Source organism: Molothrus ater, chromosome 18 (genome assembly GCF_012460135.2).
Source record: "Molothrus ater isolate BHLD 08-10-18 breed brown headed cowbird chromosome 18, BPBGC_Mater_1.1, whole genome shotgun sequence".
Classification (NCBI taxonomy): domain Eukaryota; kingdom Metazoa; phylum Chordata; class Aves; order Passeriformes; family Icteridae; genus Molothrus; species Molothrus ater.
In genome coordinates, this window is record NC_050495.2 from 8,232,272 (window position 1) to 8,250,324 (window position 18,053).

At 40.3% G+C, this 18,053-nt stretch overlaps 1 protein-coding gene across 3 annotated transcripts in view; it reads right to left on the minus strand.

Moving 5' to 3' along the window:
* The window catches only part of PPM1F (protein phosphatase, Mg2+/Mn2+ dependent 1F), a 42,972-nt gene that overhangs the window by 16,059 nt on the left and 8,860 nt on the right, over window positions 1–18,053 (minus strand). Inside the window, exons 2-7 of one of the 3 annotated variants that reach the window (XM_054516721.1) lie at window positions 17,166–17,299; window positions 13,472–13,671; window positions 12,213–12,401; window positions 10,948–11,091; window positions 9,951–10,044; window positions 8,093–8,765 (exon numbers count right to left, since the gene is read on the minus strand). In XM_054516721.1, the coding sequence (XP_054372696.1) occupies window positions 8,392–8,765; window positions 9,951–10,044; window positions 10,948–11,091; window positions 12,213–12,401; window positions 13,472–13,671; window positions 17,166–17,299 (1,135 nt within the window). In that variant the 3' untranslated portion in view covers window positions 8,093–8,391. Of the gene's footprint in view, window positions 1–101; window positions 8,766–9,950; window positions 10,045–10,947; window positions 11,092–12,212; window positions 12,402–13,471; window positions 13,672–17,165; window positions 17,300–18,053 lie in introns of those variants that run through there. The other 2 variants (XM_054516720.1, XM_036392962.1) reach the window with 2 other exon arrangements.

Sequence of the window (18,053 nt, forward strand, 5' to 3'; positions counted from 1 at the left end):
AAAGACATTTAGAACCATGAAATGGAAGATATTTTCAAGAGACTTGAGGTTTGATCTGAAGTAGGTTCAAGCATGCCCATAACATCTTGACCAGAACACACCTGATGATTCATTTGGTTATACTTATTTTTGTATTTCAAGAATACTTCATCTCCTTCCCTGTGATGCAGCCTTCTGGGTTCTTGTAGACTTTTATTCTCTCTAGGATAAATACAAAAGCATTTAGACAAACTTCCTGAAAGATTGCATCTCTCAGATCCCCTTGTTAAAGCTTGTCTTTTGTCAAGTCTCCCATCTCTGTCCTGCTCTCGTTACGTCTTCCTCTCATGAGGATAGGAACACCTGCACTTCAGAAACAACCACGGGTTAGCTCAGCTCCCAAGCCTTACTTGTATTTCAGGTTACCATTCCTCTTAGAACTTCCTCTATGTTTTGCAGTAAATTAGCCCTAACATACTCTGAGGATTTGCTCTCCAGCCTCCCACTTCAGTGGTCAAAGACCACTTCTTAAACAAGTATTCAAGTAAATAAATTGTCACCATGTCTGGCTGCAAAAGAGTCTTTCAGATCATTATCCTGTTACTGCAGGACACCAGCAGTACACCCCACTTAACCTGCATTGTCACTGTGGTCAGCTGGGAAAAAGAAGGAATAGATCAAATTAGAGGTACACAGTCCTGAATGGTTTCGGTGATGTTCATCTTTTCAAGTAAGCACACTGTGTAATCCCAAGGATTGCTTCCTTCTAGTGCTGCCACTGCTCTCTTTTCTCAGAAAAGCCCTATGGAGAAAGGTAACGTGGTGAGACAGGGTAACCACTCAAAGATGTGCACCATGACCTACATGAAAAAAGTTACAACATGAGGCACCTGAAATATTAGAATGAAATAGATCTTTAAGAAAAGAAACAAACAGTGCTTTGAGTCACTATACTTTATTAATACTTCAGAACCATCAGATCCTACAGTGGCAAGTTCTTATCCCCACCTGTTTCCAATCACTGTTTTGAAACAACTTCTTGCAATATGCAAATAGATACATGAGGCACTGTGTGAATACAAAAGTGACAGTACAAAAAATTCCCAACAATTAAACCTCATGCAATACATACATATATAAAAAATATGGTAATGTAGCATACAACACACAAGCACTATTAGAACGATCCATGTAAATGAATGTACAATATGCATAGCATTTAATGATCAATGACAACAGGTTTTCAACTTGTGCATAAAACCAGTCAGCTTAAATAAGAGTTTTAAGAGACTAGATAACTGGTTAAGCCACAGCTTATAAAACCTGCTGTACTGCAGCTTTTCTGCTTAGGGTCACAAGTGCAGATTAGCATATAAAATAAATAAGGACTATGATTCTACAAAACTAGGCTAACAGCTCCTATTTCAAAGTCACTGGCCCTCTTACTTCCATTCAAGGTTCATCAGCCAACACAGTGGCAAGAAATGTGCCTAAAGCAACAGCTCTGCTCTTGTACTGTTTTAATACTGATAAGAAGATATATTTTAAGTCAGCAGGAGTAGTTACAGAGTCTGACTTACCACTCCTCAAGCACGGGCGTTACAGCACGGGCAGGCCCTGAAGAGTGGCACTGGCTGAGAGGTGGCTGAGCTGGGGCTGTGCTGCTGCTCCCACCCTGCTCAGCTGGGCTGGGACAGAGAGCTGCAGAGGGCAAGGAAGGCAGAAAGCTTTTCCCCCACTCTCAACAGTGCAAATGTTTGAAAACACAAACTATCTGCAGGAATAAGGAAAGACAGACAAGAACGTTTCTGAACTCCTGTAATCAGGGTGAGAGCTATTGTTACCTGAAATAAGCTTAAGTATTCCTATGAAGTAAAATACAAATCTCAGGATTTTCTTCTTACATATCCAATACTGGTCCATGCCAAAGCAACAGTTATTGTAGTCTCTTATCTTCCTAGCTGACATGGTTCTTTTTACACTCTTGGTGTTGCAGGCCTCCACAGATTGGACCAAATTCACTATGGACACAGATGAAGTGAAAATTACAAAGTGGCAACTAAACTGACTTAACAGCCAACAGATTATTTAGCCTAAAAAGCAGCATTTTGTGGAGGGAGAGGGTGACAATGTAAAAGGACATAAAAGATAGAGAAAAAGAAAATTGGGAATAAAATAGGGAGGACACAGAGCAGAACTGACTTTCAGAAGAAGAAGTTCAAAGTAATTAAAGTCATTAAGTTAAAGGAACTTAAAGTTAAAAACTTTATACTGGACTTTTTTTTGTCAGTATAAAGTTTTGACCCCAAATAAAAAAAAATCTTGCTATTATTAAATACACTAAAGAAAAAAAAAAGTGGGGAAAACAGACAAAGAAAGAAGCATTAATCATGCAATATTCAGCCAAATGCCTTTTCACAAAGGTTTCACCCTGGTTTCCTAGCTATTATCTCTTTATCCTTAGACATCCAAAAAGAAGCATCATTGCTTTGATAAAAGGATAAATAGCTCCTGGCAGGAATGATGGTCACACATTCCAGCTCCATTTGCCAAAGCAACAAACCTTTTACCTGCCTAATGTATGGCCTTGAAAGGGATAAATAACTTCAAGGAGTGATCCACTTGATCAGGAAGGACCAATGACATTCCCTTGCATGGAAATCCAAAACCATTTAATCAGTAATAGTTTCAGTATTTGATATATCAATATCTCCTGGAAATTAGTAATCAGACTTAATAGTTGAGAGAAAATTCAATAATCAGGATCTAGCATGTCAGAAAGCCTAGATATATTTAACTTTCTAAGGAACTGAATGTATCTTGTCTCTTCAACCAAAAGGCACATAATAAGACATAAAACTCTGACTGAGAGGAGTTTGTTATCAAAATAAAGCAGACATCACAACACAGCCAAATTCATTTGCTTGAAACAGTGGTTTTCAGCTGACAGTGCACTGCCAACACTTCTAGGCTGCTTTTTTTTTTATTCTATTGTTTGTATTCCAAGAAGCTTGAAAACATTTCTTTTCCTATTGATTTTGTCCTCTCCTACTTAACAAAAGCTGCATCTTGCTAAATTTTCTATGTGGTCAACACAGCTGTCCCTTGTTTATCTTTGTGTGCATGAGCAGCAGCGTGTGCAGCTTGGAACATGCATTAAACCAGGGACACAGAAGAGTGTTCAGGTCTGATGGGTCACACCAAAATAAAGGTTTATGTGATTCTCTGGAAGATGTTGGTTTCCTGTTCCATGCAGAGATAAGGTTCTCTGTCACAAGACCCTACCAGCTCCTTTTAAGGCATTACTTTAACAAGTGTCTATGACAGATACATGTTCAGAAGTGCAGTCACTCCTTCAAGTCCCCATTTGTTTACTTCTCAGCTGACATGACTTATATAAATAAAAATAACTTTAAATTAAATAAAATCCAACCAAAACACATGCAGAAAGTGTCTGGGTTAGCTTTTAAGGGCTGTCAATGCTAAAAAACAAATACTCCACAGGGTTGGCTGGTTGAGTGGCTCAGTTTAGTAACACAGAGAGGACCAGCCTCTTGGTTTTGATGCTGTTTGAAAGGTTTTGATGAGCTTGGCAGAAACCCCCTGGTTTCCAGTACTACTCAAATGCAACCAGAGCTGCTATAAATTTGTGTTTAGGGAGAGTATACAACTTCATGTAGATTGGGCAGTTTCGCGTTCATTTGAAAGCTCATTTTTCTCCTTCCCCAATCCTTCCTGGGTGGCATTTTGTTCATCAGATGATGAACATTTGCTCCTCAAAAAGGGGAAATCAACCATTTTTTCCTAGTAGGAATCTGTCTGAAGGCACAGGCCCAATTGCAAAAGGGACAGTAATAGAACTAAGCAGGGAAATTTAATTCAGGCTTAACCAGAGCTAAATTATACATGAATCATCTGCAATCTGCTCTGTTGTGGCTAACATCCCCCCACCTGCTCCCTAAAGCATTTGCTTGATACTTCAGTACTGTAAGACTCGAAACAGACAATGGCTGGTGCTGCACATCCAGTACCTGCATCCACAAGAATACAAATAATTTAACCAACAGAGTCAAATTTGCACTAAGAGTGGAGCTGGAATATTAACTTAGACTTTACTGTCTATGCCCTTTATGGATGGACGGTATTTGCTGGTTACCTTTTTTGCAAGGCCATTTACAAATACCATTTACAAAAGTTCTTAGCCACTTGTTTTGGAAACACCTTTTTTAGGGTTAGCCTTTAGGTGTTGGTTTCTTGGTTTTTTTTGTTTTTTTTTTTTTTTTTTTGCCTGGGAGGGAAGCTTCAACCCCAAATAACTGATTTAAGCTATCAACTCAACACATGTTTTCCAGTGTAGACAGCCAACTTCTCTCCAGAATTCAGAAAACAAGAGAAGGACTTTTCCCAACATCCAACAAAAAAGGAAATTTTAGTGGCTCCTCATGACAGAAGGTTAATGGCACTGGAAATGCTTTTTAAAAGAGCAGTATCACATCTGACTTTGAATGGAGATAAGTGTCTATTAAATGCTATTAAAGTCATCACAGTGATTAACACTACTCAGCTGCCAGCATTGCTGTAACCACTCGGTGCCCAATTACTCATCCTGCAGGGCTCACCAGCCCCCCCACTCATGAACATACTCCAGGTTTACTCACAGCAGCATTTTGCACAGTGACCAGGAACTGCAGAGGCTGGCTGCTCCCTCTGAGCACAGGAGGATGCTTGGAAAAATCCATTTAGGAGCATTAGCTGCCATGGTAGTGTTGAGGGGTCACAGAAAGTCACCTTGGACACTTTAGTGCTATTCCTTCTTTGGCTGTTTGAAGACAAGAGTTAGCACAGCTGAGCTCTGCCTTTTTAATGGGTGTGTTTCTAATTCTTCAAGCACTGGTATTTCGCTCTAAAGAACTGACATTTGTAGCTCTATTTTCCAGCCCACTTCCTTTTTAAAATAGGCATTAATAATACTTAAATACATTCCTGTCTCTCTCTTTCACTCCTCCATCACTCAGAGGGTGGATTTTACTTAATCTCTCTCTGTTCTAAGAATTTTCCTGTGTTTCTATCATCCGTATTCTCAGAAAAAAAAAAGCCAAAATGAACCCCCCAAACAAATGTTATTTGCAAAACTTTCATCTTGTCTCTGTCAGACCCAGAATATTCACTGTCTTAGGTGTGGCTTGGAAGGAGAGGATGGGGAAAGGAAGGGAAGGTAGAAGCATGAATTACCCATAAGCAAAAGAGATGCTGCATACCCACTAAGCAGAAGAACTGAAGTCAGTTTCCAGCCAAACAACAAAAGAATTTCAGTGTGCTCTGTTTTAAAATTTCAGGCTCCTCTAAAGAGCAATTTTTCTTCTACTGAGTGCTAAAATGCACGCAGCAGACATTCATTTGGGGTCTAGTAAGACGTGAAAATTATTGAACATTTGTCTTCAATACTTCAGCTAATTTCTACAGCTTCCCCCAAACCGTATTTGGGGTTTCCCTGTAGATGACACATCAGGAATTACTTATTCTAGCTATGGGATACAAACTGCCTTTTTTGACCCATTACAATTTCTGTTGACCTGACCAGACTTTTTAAAGCTAATAAGAAGTATCTGAAAATGAGAGAAATACTTTTAATCCATGCTGAAATCTCTCTGATTTCTCAAAGACTGTTCCTATTCATTTACATCTCAAAGAAATGAAGCACTATGTCAGTCAGAATGAATGCAAATGTAAGGGAACAGCTCCTAAGAATGCAGAATTTCTTCCCTAGAGCATTGCTTCAGAATTAGATTTTATGATTGCCACAGACAGCTTTTTAAAGGCCCACTTCACTTAGCTCCCATAAAACAGAAATTATCAAATTTGAAACAAAAACCTATATTCTCACATAGCTGCAAGCATCCATCAAAAGACTTAGGACTTTCTTTCCTCTGTAATGCAAATCTGCCCAGAAAAGGTTGAAAAAAATCACCATTACAAAGAGTTTGGCTTGTTCAATCCCTTTCACCTTGAGGAAATTTGGCCAATTTCAGAAACTAAACCATATCATGAACTTACCAATATTTCACACCTTCCTTCATAACTACAATAATTTTCCCCTCTCCTGATAACCCTCAGATAGCCATCAATTCTGCATGATTCTTACTCTATTAATAACAGAACTATTTCAAAGACACCAAGAGGCACTAGTGGTCATCAGGACTTAGCATGGAATTGAATATCTGGCTAGAAGTCAAAGGCAGAGGAGTTGATAAAGCCAAGGAGGTTACTGAACAAGCCTAAGGGCTCCCTTAACTGAAGAAGGCTCACTAAAAACACCGATGCCCACCCACCAGGCTGCCATAATGGAAATCCTTCCCCATACATTTTAAGACACCAAAATGTAGGGTGGAAAACTGCTTACAGCCTTCTCAGCAGAAAAGCCCCTGTGTCAAAACAAGGCAGTTGCTGTGTGAGCTGCTGGGCAGTGAGAGAGGAGGTCACTGAGGAGTTCCTACATTAAAAACTGTAGGATCGTCCTCAGTCATTCCAGCAAAACCCTTGGGGTCACTGCACCATCCCACATCAGCAAAGGATCCAGAGACTGGGGACACAGACAGTGCTGCTCTGTTCTTCCTCTGAGCCATTCAGCTCTTCTGCCTCAGCTTCCTCCCCAAGCAACATTAATGCTCACCATATTTTAATCAATAGGGCTGACATATTGCAATGACATGTGCTTCTAAATGTGGCATACATTCTTGCTGCCAGATGCAAAACACTTCTTGTTTAGACACTGAAATTAATAACAAATTTACCATTGAGCCTTTAGATCTTGTTGAGTCCTGCTGGCCAGGCAAGACAAAACACAACCACAGGCTCTAGCACGTCATGAATGGAGCAGTTGTGCAAACACCCTCACATATTCATTACACTTCTTTCATCCTCTGAGCTTCACAGTTCTTAGAAAGTTATTCTGACCCAAAAGGTTCATGAAGTGTGGCCAAATTAACCTTCCATTAGGAAAAAAAAATTGTTACTAAACTGTTTCTAGTTTGTGTTACTAAATTTTTTGTGAAGGCCAGAAGTTACTTTTTAAATGAAATAATTACTCAGATTGTTACTTTATGATAAAACCTCTAGAGCATTCTGCACAGGGCAGGGAAGTAAGTCACAGCAAAGCTTTTACTACAAACCACAAGATTTGGCAACAATGAAAGATGTTTTCTTGAAACCTAGTTACCACTAAATAATTTGCAAACTGAAACATTTAAGTGCATCAATGAAAACAAAAAATCACATTAAAAAAAATTAGGAACTGGCTCACCAGACTATGATAGGCAGCCAGAAATCCTTGGGTGAAATATTTAAGGCACTTGAGGGTAGTCAGTTTTTTTACACCAGGTAATAAAGACAGAGCCACTTGAAAATTCCAGTTTAAATAAAAACCACAACAAAATAAAGTAACACTGCAAAACATTCCTCAAATGTAAAGTTCAGAAAATTAACAAATAAACACAAGAAAAATAAATTCCTCCTTTGTTATAGTACACAAAATAGTGGCAGGAAGAGGACATTTACCTGCTTGAGCACACAAACTGTAAAGATCTCTCTCAAATACCACAAGAGGGGTCTTTTCAGGTTGCCAAATAGCCAATAAGCATGTTTGTTAGGGAGAAATAATTCAGTGCAGTTAAATATCAGATTCCAGTTTATAAACCAGCGCATCCCAGAAAGCAGTTGATTTTCTATCATTTTCCCTGGGATATTTCTAGCTAGTTTTCCTGCTTTTCTGGAGCATCCAGTTTTATTTTCTCCTCTCCATACACACGAATGTTAAATGTTTGTGTTTGAATAAAGAGGCCACATCATTCTTGTACTATCTTTGGTACAAACCATAAGCACCTTACACAGCACACTGGAGTCAGCCAGTCCCTGCACCCCAAGTCTGTTCCTACAGAACACACACAGGAAGAAGCTTTTCTGTGGTGGGGACAGCTTCTCCCCTCCACCTTCCAAAGTAACATCACAGTTAAGTACAACATACAGTGCTCTTTTAAAGCACTAATTCAAATTTTCACTCAGAATTCATGAAATGCATATTCTTATCCATTAGCTTATACCTATTATGGTTTCTTACCCTTCCAGGACAGAGGGCTATGACCAACAGCCCTGGGACACACTTCAGTGTCTGCTCCCAGAGATGAAACAGCTGTACAAATCTCCACATCCGCTCAGTGTTTTTTCAGGGGAGGGGGGAGAAAAGGGAGAAGGGAAAGACAAATGGGAAGTCAGTAAAAGGGCTCTTGCCTTTCTGTTCCACATTTGTCCATTTGTCTTTTTTCCTGATACATTGTGCCCACTGTATTAGAGGCTTCTTCATTGGAAAACAGCTCCTTACGTGAACTTACTTGAACCTTCTGGACTAAACAGATTCTATCATTGTGCGGCTGCTGCCTCACAGCTGAGGAAGGTAAAGGGTGAGCTCTGAGCATCATCATCAGCCCTAGGGCTCTTAGAGTCTCTGAGACAGTCTGCCAGGATGTCCTGAGGATCCCTCAAGAAGACCACCAGCACAGTGATGTTGTCACTGGATCCATTCTCCTTGGCAGCAGCCACCAGTCTCTCTGCTGCTTTGAGCCCCACTCCTTTGGTCTGCATCAAATGATCCAGCACCAAGTCTACAACCTCATGGGGCTTGATGGCATCAAAGAATCCATCACAGGCAAGGAGCAGGTAATCTTCTGAGCCAGTCAGCTCAAAGGAATCTCCATCTGCATCACCAGAGACATAGGGCTTCTGGCAGATGTCACCTTAGACAAACATACAAAGCAAAGGCTTGATTACTTCAGATGTAAACAGGTCCTTCTTTACCCACCCATTGCTTTTACCATCCTCAAGGATGGCCAGATCATGTTCCAGAGGTATCTGATGCAGAATGAGAGTAGTTAAAAGCCATGAAATAAGCACAAAGACTTTTTCTTCTTTAAGGATGCTTGGAACCTACCTAAATCTGGTGGGTTTCTAAGGAGTTACTTTAATTTAAAAATTAAAAGCAACCCCTTAGAAAGTAAAAATTAAAGTAACTCCTTAGAAACCCCCCTAATTTTGCAGGGAAAATAAGGAATTTATTCCTAAGTTTTTTCTCTCAGAAATATATTTGTGCAAGGAGATAGTCAGGCCTTCATTTTGCAGATGTGCCTCCTGTACAGCCTTCAGAATGCCATGAAAATAAAATTTTTCTCAGCTATCCAGACATACATCACAATGCCCTAAGAATCTGCTCATTGTGTTCCGCTTATCAGTTTTGTATGGGCATACTTACCAAACATGGGTTGCTACTGATCCAAATAGCATTATACAAATTCCATACTAATCTGCTCCCATTCATACTTTACATTTATCTGTATTGCTCAGGGTTTTTTTTTCTCTTTCTGCCCTAATTGGCAATTAGCAAAGTAAGCTTGTTTAATAAGATTGTGAGAATACTACAATTAAAATGCCCTAAATTGCTGGATATTGAAGGAGAATGCAGTGATTTGACTTAAGCAGAAAGATCCACAGTCAGGAGAAAGATACATTCATATTAAAGTGGACAAAACCCCCTCACAATTCAGACATTTGAGCACATAAAAAAGGCTAGACAAACATTTATTGCTTCCTCCACTTTTACAAATTAAATGCCGCATATTTGTTAAACTACTGTAAAACATTACAGTACTTTAGACATTTATAGGAAGCAAGATCTTAGTAGTAGAAAAAAAATAGGACTATCATGGCTAGTATGCAAAATAAAACATTTTATTCTCATGGTAAAACCAATAAGCTGATGTAGCTGCAAGGCATGTAAGTCCTTGCCTTATGGGAAAGACAGTAAGGGGTTTACTATTTGTTTGATGCTGAACAAGACACCATTTACAGTAAACACAGTCTCAGGAGGTGTGTTTCCATCAAATTTAATCCAAAGTTTACAGATTCTGATCTGTACAGAATCTCACCAATTGCTCTGGAAACAGCCAAGGTACCATTGACCCGCCAGCAGTCCATGTAGGTTACACAGCCACCCAGAGTCTCAATCCTTGCTCTCTCATCCTGAAAAACAGTGGAATACATTTTGTTTGCTGCTCCAGTTTGTGTATTTCTACAGTGAATATAGCAAACACACATATCAGAATCTAGCACAGAAACAGGCACATAGGATTACTGGAAAAAAGCCATTACTTTCCATCCCTCCTATGGCTTGTCCACAGAAAAGCAGAATTCTCAGGTTTTTATATCATCACATGCTTTCTCATATGGATGAATAAATTTTCCTGCCACTTCTTCCCATTCCATACAGCAGCTGGGTGAATATATAAATGTTCAGAATGAAATACATGATAACTAAGCTAAGTAACAATAGTCTTTGCCTTGATACTCATTTAACTACTCAGTTGTTACAAATATTCATGCAGTGAAGGCAAAGGGTCATGCAATGCTAGCTAAACTTGCAAAGTCCCCATCCAATTTCATGGAATAAAATATCTGGCTATGAAAATAGATAGGAAATGCAATACACTTTAAGCCAGTTAGGCCAATAGATCAGCATTAGCTTTTCACTGACAGTACTGCATATAACGAAAGATTTGCACCATTGTTAATATTTTAAACTGCTATTAATCTCAAATTACTAAGATATTCTGTAACAGGCAGATTTAAATTCCCACAAAAAGCCTGTCAAAGTCTTCAATTTCCGCAAATTTTGAGTAGTCTAAGCAGGAACTGAAGTCAGGACTATCAGTACCATTCATTAGTACTTCCAAGCAGGTAAGGTGTAAGGATCACCTTGTCAAGACACAGGAGTGGACACAAAACAAGAAATCATTAATCCCATGCATCCTATGCAGTATATGCAATTAGGTAAAGCACCAAACACTTAAAAAGGCTTGACTCCAAAAGGTTTCAGGAGAGAATCTGACATCACACACTTAAGAGGAAAAAACAAGTCAGACTTACTTCTCTTTCTGGTTTGTGAGGTTCCATTAATGTCACAGCTTTCCCTTGCTGCACCAGCATCACCTGAGAGTCCCCCAGCCATGCTATGTGTAGTTTGCTCCCTACAATCAATGCAGACACACCTGTTGTGCCACTCCGCAGCTTCTACAGAAGGAAAACGGGTATGAACACTCAACAAGCCCCACTAGGATATATGGCAATATTGAAAACTTAGACTTGATCACACTAAATGCAGCAGATTAGACCTGCTAATCCTAAATCAGGTACTTGAAAAAAAAGGGTACAAGACAGTAGAGAGGTGTGAAATAAACTGTTTATAAAGATATTTTCTAATATGCAGATGATAAATACTGTCTCTTATGTTCTTCCTTCTCTTGCTATTAATTCCAAAGCTGATCTAGGAGACTAAGAGCTCTGTTGTTTAAAACAGACATGCAGAAAAGCAAAAGGAGCTGAATTTCAGTAGAATGAGCATTTCACAAACAAACACGTCTCTCCAATCCCTTTCACATTCTCCACCCTAGCAACTACAGATACCTTGCTCCACACAGATCTCCTTATCCTTGAGTATTTAAATGAGAATGTCAACAGAGGGAAAACATCTAACTGTCCTAGATTCCCTGAAAAGATGAGTGAGAGTCAGACCTTATGAAATGCTAGTCCCTCTTTCGTACCTCATAGACAGAAATAAAGATATTGACAATGAGTACTTCCACAGCAGTGCTATAGTAAGAGTTCTCAAACAGTGTAATGTGGTTTTGAAGAAAGAATGTTCATTGGACCAACTAAATTCAAAGTTTAATCAATAAGTTTAATGAACTGAGGAGTCTGATTTAAATCATAGAACACATTTTTCACTTACAATCACCAGTGACACTAATGAGGGACACGAAAGAGGAAGATAGCAACCATATTATCTGGAAGAAAGAAATCTCTTTTCCAGGTAAGAAGTAAGACAGCAGAACATCTAGAGGCTTCCTGGTTAGACAAGGAGGCACCAGTATTCTCTCAAATAATTGATATGTCAGAATCATTTAAATCACTTTAGCACTTCTTTTCAATTACTCATCTTGAACTCCCAAGCACTGGTTTTCCTCAAAATAAGAAATAATTTGATCAAAGACAATCTTTACATGTAGCATAATTTCATAAAGAAGCCAGTGATTGAAATAAACTGTATTGTCAGAATCTTCTGGATAATACCACATTGTCCAACAGTTCTCAGTGTTATTTAAAAACAATGGAATTAATCTGTACCCACTCACCTCTCTTTTGGCTTTGAAAAGAAACATTTCATCTGTCTTCTGGAAAGAGCATTTCAAAGCTTCACCTGGATTCTTAACAATCTCTTCATGTAACCCAACATTGACATGTAAGTGTGTTGCTGAGTAATTGGCAGCATCCACTCCACCATGGCCATCGAACACCGCAAAGTAAGCACGATCAACATCATCCTTTGGCAGGGAGAGAGAGAGGAAGACATTCAAACCAAAATGGCTCAGACTGCTACCAACAAGCAAAGATTCTTTATTTTGGGCTTTCTTCTGTACAAATGACAATTTAAGTCCATTTACACAGGTACAAAATGGATAAAACGGGTACTTTGCAGGCCAAGTACTTTTCTTTGTTTGCTGTTAGTCACTTAATGTCCTTAAGAATAACCTGGCATTGAAGGAGCAGACTGCTGCTTATACAGTTCTATGAACTGCACTTGTGCAACTGCTCTTCTCCAGATCACAGAACGGTTTGGGTTGGAAGGACCTTACAGACCACCAAATTCCAGCCCCTCTGCCATGGGAAGGGACACCTTCCACTAGACCAGGTTGCTCCAAGCCTTTCTCTTGTAGCCCCTTTAAGCACTGGAAGTTGCTATAAGGTGTCCCCAGAGCCTTCTCTTCTCCAGTCTGAACAACCTCAGCTCTCAGCCTGCCTTCACAGCAGAGGTGCTCCAGCCCTCTGATAATCTTTGTGGCCTCCTTTGGACTCGCTCCAGCAGATTCTTCTCATTTTTATGAAGTGAGTCCCAGAGCTGGACACAGCTCTGCAGGTCTCACCAGAGCAGGGTAGAGGGGCAGGTTCCCCTCCCTCAGCCTGCTGCCTTCCCTGCTTTTGATGCAGCCCAGGACATATTTGGCTTTCTGGGCTGCAGGCACACATCACTGGGTCACATTGAGCTTCTCATCAACAAACACCCCCAAGTCCTGCTCCTCATGGCTGCTCTCAATCCATATATAAGTTGTGTCAGTCACAAGAACATTTTAACTCCAGCAACATAACACTAGGTGAACTTCCCATATCATAACTTATGACATGAATCCCAAAGTCACAAGATCCTCCCTGCATCACTTCTTTATCAGGGCAGTAGCTGGCCCCCAGCAATCTGAGTCACCAAGTCCTTGCTCCAATGCAGACACGACAAATAACTTATGGCAACAAATTCACAGACCATCCATCACCAGGGCCCTGTGCTTACAGCAATGCTGCAAAGCTGCCCAGCCAGCCCCCCCATTGTGTCCAGACTTACTGAGAGACCGAAGAGCTGATTGAACTCGGGCAGCAGCACGTGGCGATCCTCCATCTTGCGGCGCGCGTTGCGGATGGCGTGGATGGACACCAGCAGGAAACGCGCCAGGGGCCGCAGCGGCGGCAGCTGCTTCTGCCACTCGCAGCACACGTCCCGCAGCTTGTTAAAAAAGCAGCGCTGCAGCGACTCCCCATCCAGCACTGCCAGCACAGAGGCAAAACAGTGAGTGCTCTGGCCCACCTTCCTACACTACTCCATCTTTTGGCCTGTCTTTCCTTCGAGTTTCTTTCCCTGTCCAGCACCCTGCCTTTACAGACTCTGCAAGAATTAAAATGAGGTCCTGAGAATAATGTGGAGAGAAAGTTGCAATGGAAAATAGTGTAAAATTAAGAATAACAGCAGCTTCTTTACTTGCTAGTTCTTTTTGAAAATAGAGGTTTATCAAGCAGGTGATTACATTACAAAAATCATAACAAAGACCCAAAAAAAATCAGTCTAATATATTAGACATAAATAAAGTAAAATCAGTAAGATTAAGTGGTAGGAGTTAATACATACTGAAAAATAAAAGGGAATCATCAAGTGGGCAGAAAAACTTTCAAGATGAGGTTGTTGTTGTCTTGGACACAAGGACTGAAAAAGCACTGGGCTGACTTTGGGTCAGGTTATGTCCTACTGAACCACTTCCACTGAAACAACAAGGAAGTCTGAAAATGTTTGCTAAGGTCAATAGCTCAACTCATAGTTGAGCTGAACAGATTAGAATTTTAAGCTGTTATCTTTATCTTTGTAAATACTCATGGCTGTAGGAGCTGCAGGGACAGAACACTTCCGCTGCTCTCCAGCTTTGTCATTACAGAGCAGAACTGTAAACACTCATTGGGCATAGCGTGAAAAGCTCCAGCCAGACACTCAAATCCTTTTCTGGACAGATCCCAAAGATCAATTAATCCAAACTTGTTCATCAGACTGAATGGCTTGGTGCTTGGCATTGTGTCTAGCTTTGCAACACAGTATCCCTCCAAACAGGTAACAATTTAAAGTTTTGTTATTTGAACAGGAAAAACCTGCCTCAATCCTAAATCAACTAAGTTCAAAACGCACTGAAAAGAACATTTATAGAGCAAAAATAATTTGCTGGTCACTACTGTATACTCTAAAGACTTACAGTGCATGAACTATCTTTCCTATATCTATTTTATCCTGACTCCTGCTAACACTGCTAGCATTAAAGCTTCCTCAGAATTCCTTTTTACAACTCCTGGTTCTCAAGCTTTTTTTCTGCAGCAACAGTAGCTGGCCAGCTTCAGATGCATCTCTGGGCCTGGAGAATTGAAAGCTTAAATTTAAACACACATCTTTGATGAGCAGCCACTACATACTAACCAAAATTACTTTTGATTTGCTTAATATGTAGGTGTTAATGGACAAGCTATAAAAACCTTTAGATATTAAATCATCCCAAACACAAAATAACTAAATAGGACAGCATCTCTGACAGCCTTGCCTACAGCTGTTAGCTTAGATATTTGTAAACATCTAGACTAATACTGACCAGAAGACACATATTGCTGTTTAAATAGTAAGCTTGTGACATCTGACAAAGAATTTAGTATCTTAACAGCAGAAATGCTTCTGCAGTGTACCATAAACAGTGGTACTCACACATGCACACATTTCCCCCCCGTTGCTTTTATATAATCACTTCTCTTTCATTCCAAGAATGCTTTTTTTGGCAGATTTATTACTGCAGTGCAGGAAGAGAGTCCATACTGTGCCGTAGCATGAGGAACAGCTTTCCCTCAAGTTGTACAGTTAAAGTGATGTAATAGCAATTACAAGATGGGGAAAACAAGTACAGTCCAAGGGGGCAGAAAAATGACCATTTTTAAGGTAGCTGTTCCTTGCTGACTCAAGTACCTGAACAATGAGCCAATTTCCATCCTGTTTGATAGGGGAATGAATGGTCAGTAGAGATTTGGTCTAAATGGCAATGATGACAAGAACAAAGAAACAAAATAGACAGGAATATGGAAAATGGAAATCAAAGAAGGTTTCAACCATCAGAACAGGGAGGGCTCTGGGGCATTTGTCAACTAGGAATAGTGAGAGAGAATGTGAACTAGTTCAACGTGAAACTCATCCAAGGATTTCCCAACTTTGCCTGCACTATCTTAAAAGTAGACTCCAGCCCTATCTTTATGGCCTTCAGAGCAAAACAGCAGCCTGAATATTCTGCAAATGTCCCCAGTATATAGTAACCAGAGACATCAAATGCTTGTAGCCAAGAAAATGTCCACGTCCTATCAAGTTCTTCATTACTCCTTGTTTCTAAACACTATTTCTTTATTATTCAGATAGGTTTCATTTTGGTTTGTGGGCTCAAGATTTACATAAGACACAGAACTACAGATTACAATCCTAGGCTCACAAATGTATAGCAGTTCATGTCCTGTATTACTGCTATAGTTCACCTCAAAGATAATTCATGGAGTCAATGAAGAGTCTGCAGCACAGTGACTGCAGGGTGCTCTGATAACAGTTTCCAACTGCTTTGTGCAAACCTACATAATTATCCTAGGTGAGTTACAATATGCTGCTTCTGACTTTCCTGTGGAGGCTGCAGTGACCTGGCCACACCAAATTCATACTTGCCAGCTTCTCCTCAAGGCAGAATCCTGCCCCAGGCCAGGGTAGCTGCAGTGAGTGAAAGCCACAAGCATTAGGGCAAAGGATGACATAGTGAGGGTGCAGCACGACTTAATTAACCGAGTTCCCCCTCCTGCCGTTTCAGACTTGGACGTGAATGCTGAAAGAAGCTTCTGGGAAGTGTCATATCCTGGCCACTGCACTGCTCTGTTTGGGGCACACTGAAATGCCTTTCAATCCGTCCCAGGGAAAGGGAAGGGTGAGTATTTCCTCTTGCAGAACAGACTGGTTTACCTAAGACATCTCTTCTCCATTTTTATCCTCTATTCTGCCTGCATCCTGCTCCGTTTAAATTCTTGGCACTGGGACTAAAGGTTTGGTGAAGTCTAATGTTAAACACTTCAGTACATAAATGCAGTAGGACCATCTGTTACACAAGGCACAAACCCAATACTCAGTCACCAAGGTCTGTTCTCTCTCCAGTTCACTCAGGAAAAAAATGCAGGCATCAGGTAGAAGACATGCAAAGCTCTTTTTCCCTCAGTATCTCACTTTTATAGGGGAGAGTGGGAAGAAGTCATTGATAAAGCCACAAACTATCGAGCAACTTGCCAAGAGAAAGATCTGGAGTTTCAGGATGTTTAAGATGTGGAGGAGCCAGAATCTGGTTGCCAAGACAAAAGCAAGATGGTTTATATGGAAGATTTGAAGGTGTTGGTCTGGCTGTACAACAACTGTGATGTCAATGTCAAAACATGGGAATAATAGGGTCACTCAGCCAAAGGGAAAAGGGCACACTCTTCCCTTTCAGAAAGCCAATGCACAAGATCAGTCAGGGCTCCTGACACTGTGTTTGCATGTTGCCCACAAAACCAGCACAGCTTCCTTTCATCCCACAGGTACACAGCAAAAGCAAATGAAGTCCCATTCACTGCTGCTTGCCAGGCAGCCTAACCAAATATATCTGGGAAACATTTCAAAACACTAAACTATTCTGAAAGACAGCCTCTGGGAAAACCACAGACAGAAGAAAAAGTATACTTACAGGTGAACCTTTCCTCATCTCCTTCTTCCTCTGTTTCCACATTTTGCAGCTTAAATTCAGTCAAGTCTTTTTGGAGAACTTCATCAACTGCAGCATGGATCAATGATGCTGCAAGAAGTGGTGAAACATCTCTGCTGGTAAGAAAAGGAAGGGAAAGCAAAATAGACTCCATTAGTTTAAACTGAGCTACAACCTCACAGTGTATGGCTGGTGACCTCAGACTTAGAAACCATTACACACAATAATACAAACTTCATTAGTAAACTAGTAGAGCAAACCATATGTTCAATATTTATTCACACAAATCTTTAGTAAGATCCTCAGTTAGACAACTGCTTTCTCAAGAATGTAAAGAGGAAGAAGCGTATGAATCATATTTTCAAACTGTTGCCTCACACTCCAGTCACAGATGGTACCTCTTTCTCTTGAGCTCTCAGATGGGAACTGCTACCTTCAATTTCAGCCTTTGAACACACACATTTTGTTTCTACTCACTACACAGCATTTCTTGCTTGCAGTCAACTATCTCACCACAGACAGCATCAAGATCTCATCATTGTGGTAGATGCAAATCTCTAAAAAGTTCCTTGGAACTCTCCCTCCCTTCACAAGAAAAGTCATGCTTAATGCTAACCTACAGCCCTTATCATTCAGTTTATTCTGACTGGAAGTTTTCCAAAGAAACCACCCAGGCAAAGAGTTGAGACTGGAGACTAGGATGAAAAGAGGCTCCAAGACTTGTTATTTAGACAAAGCTTTTAGGTAGGCATCTAGAACACAATAACGCTACATGGTCTGCTCACCATCTCCTGCTCACTCAATGCTTTATTCAAGCACACACTTGCTATAAGGTTTTTGAATCTGTAAACAAATAAGTCCCATCTAACT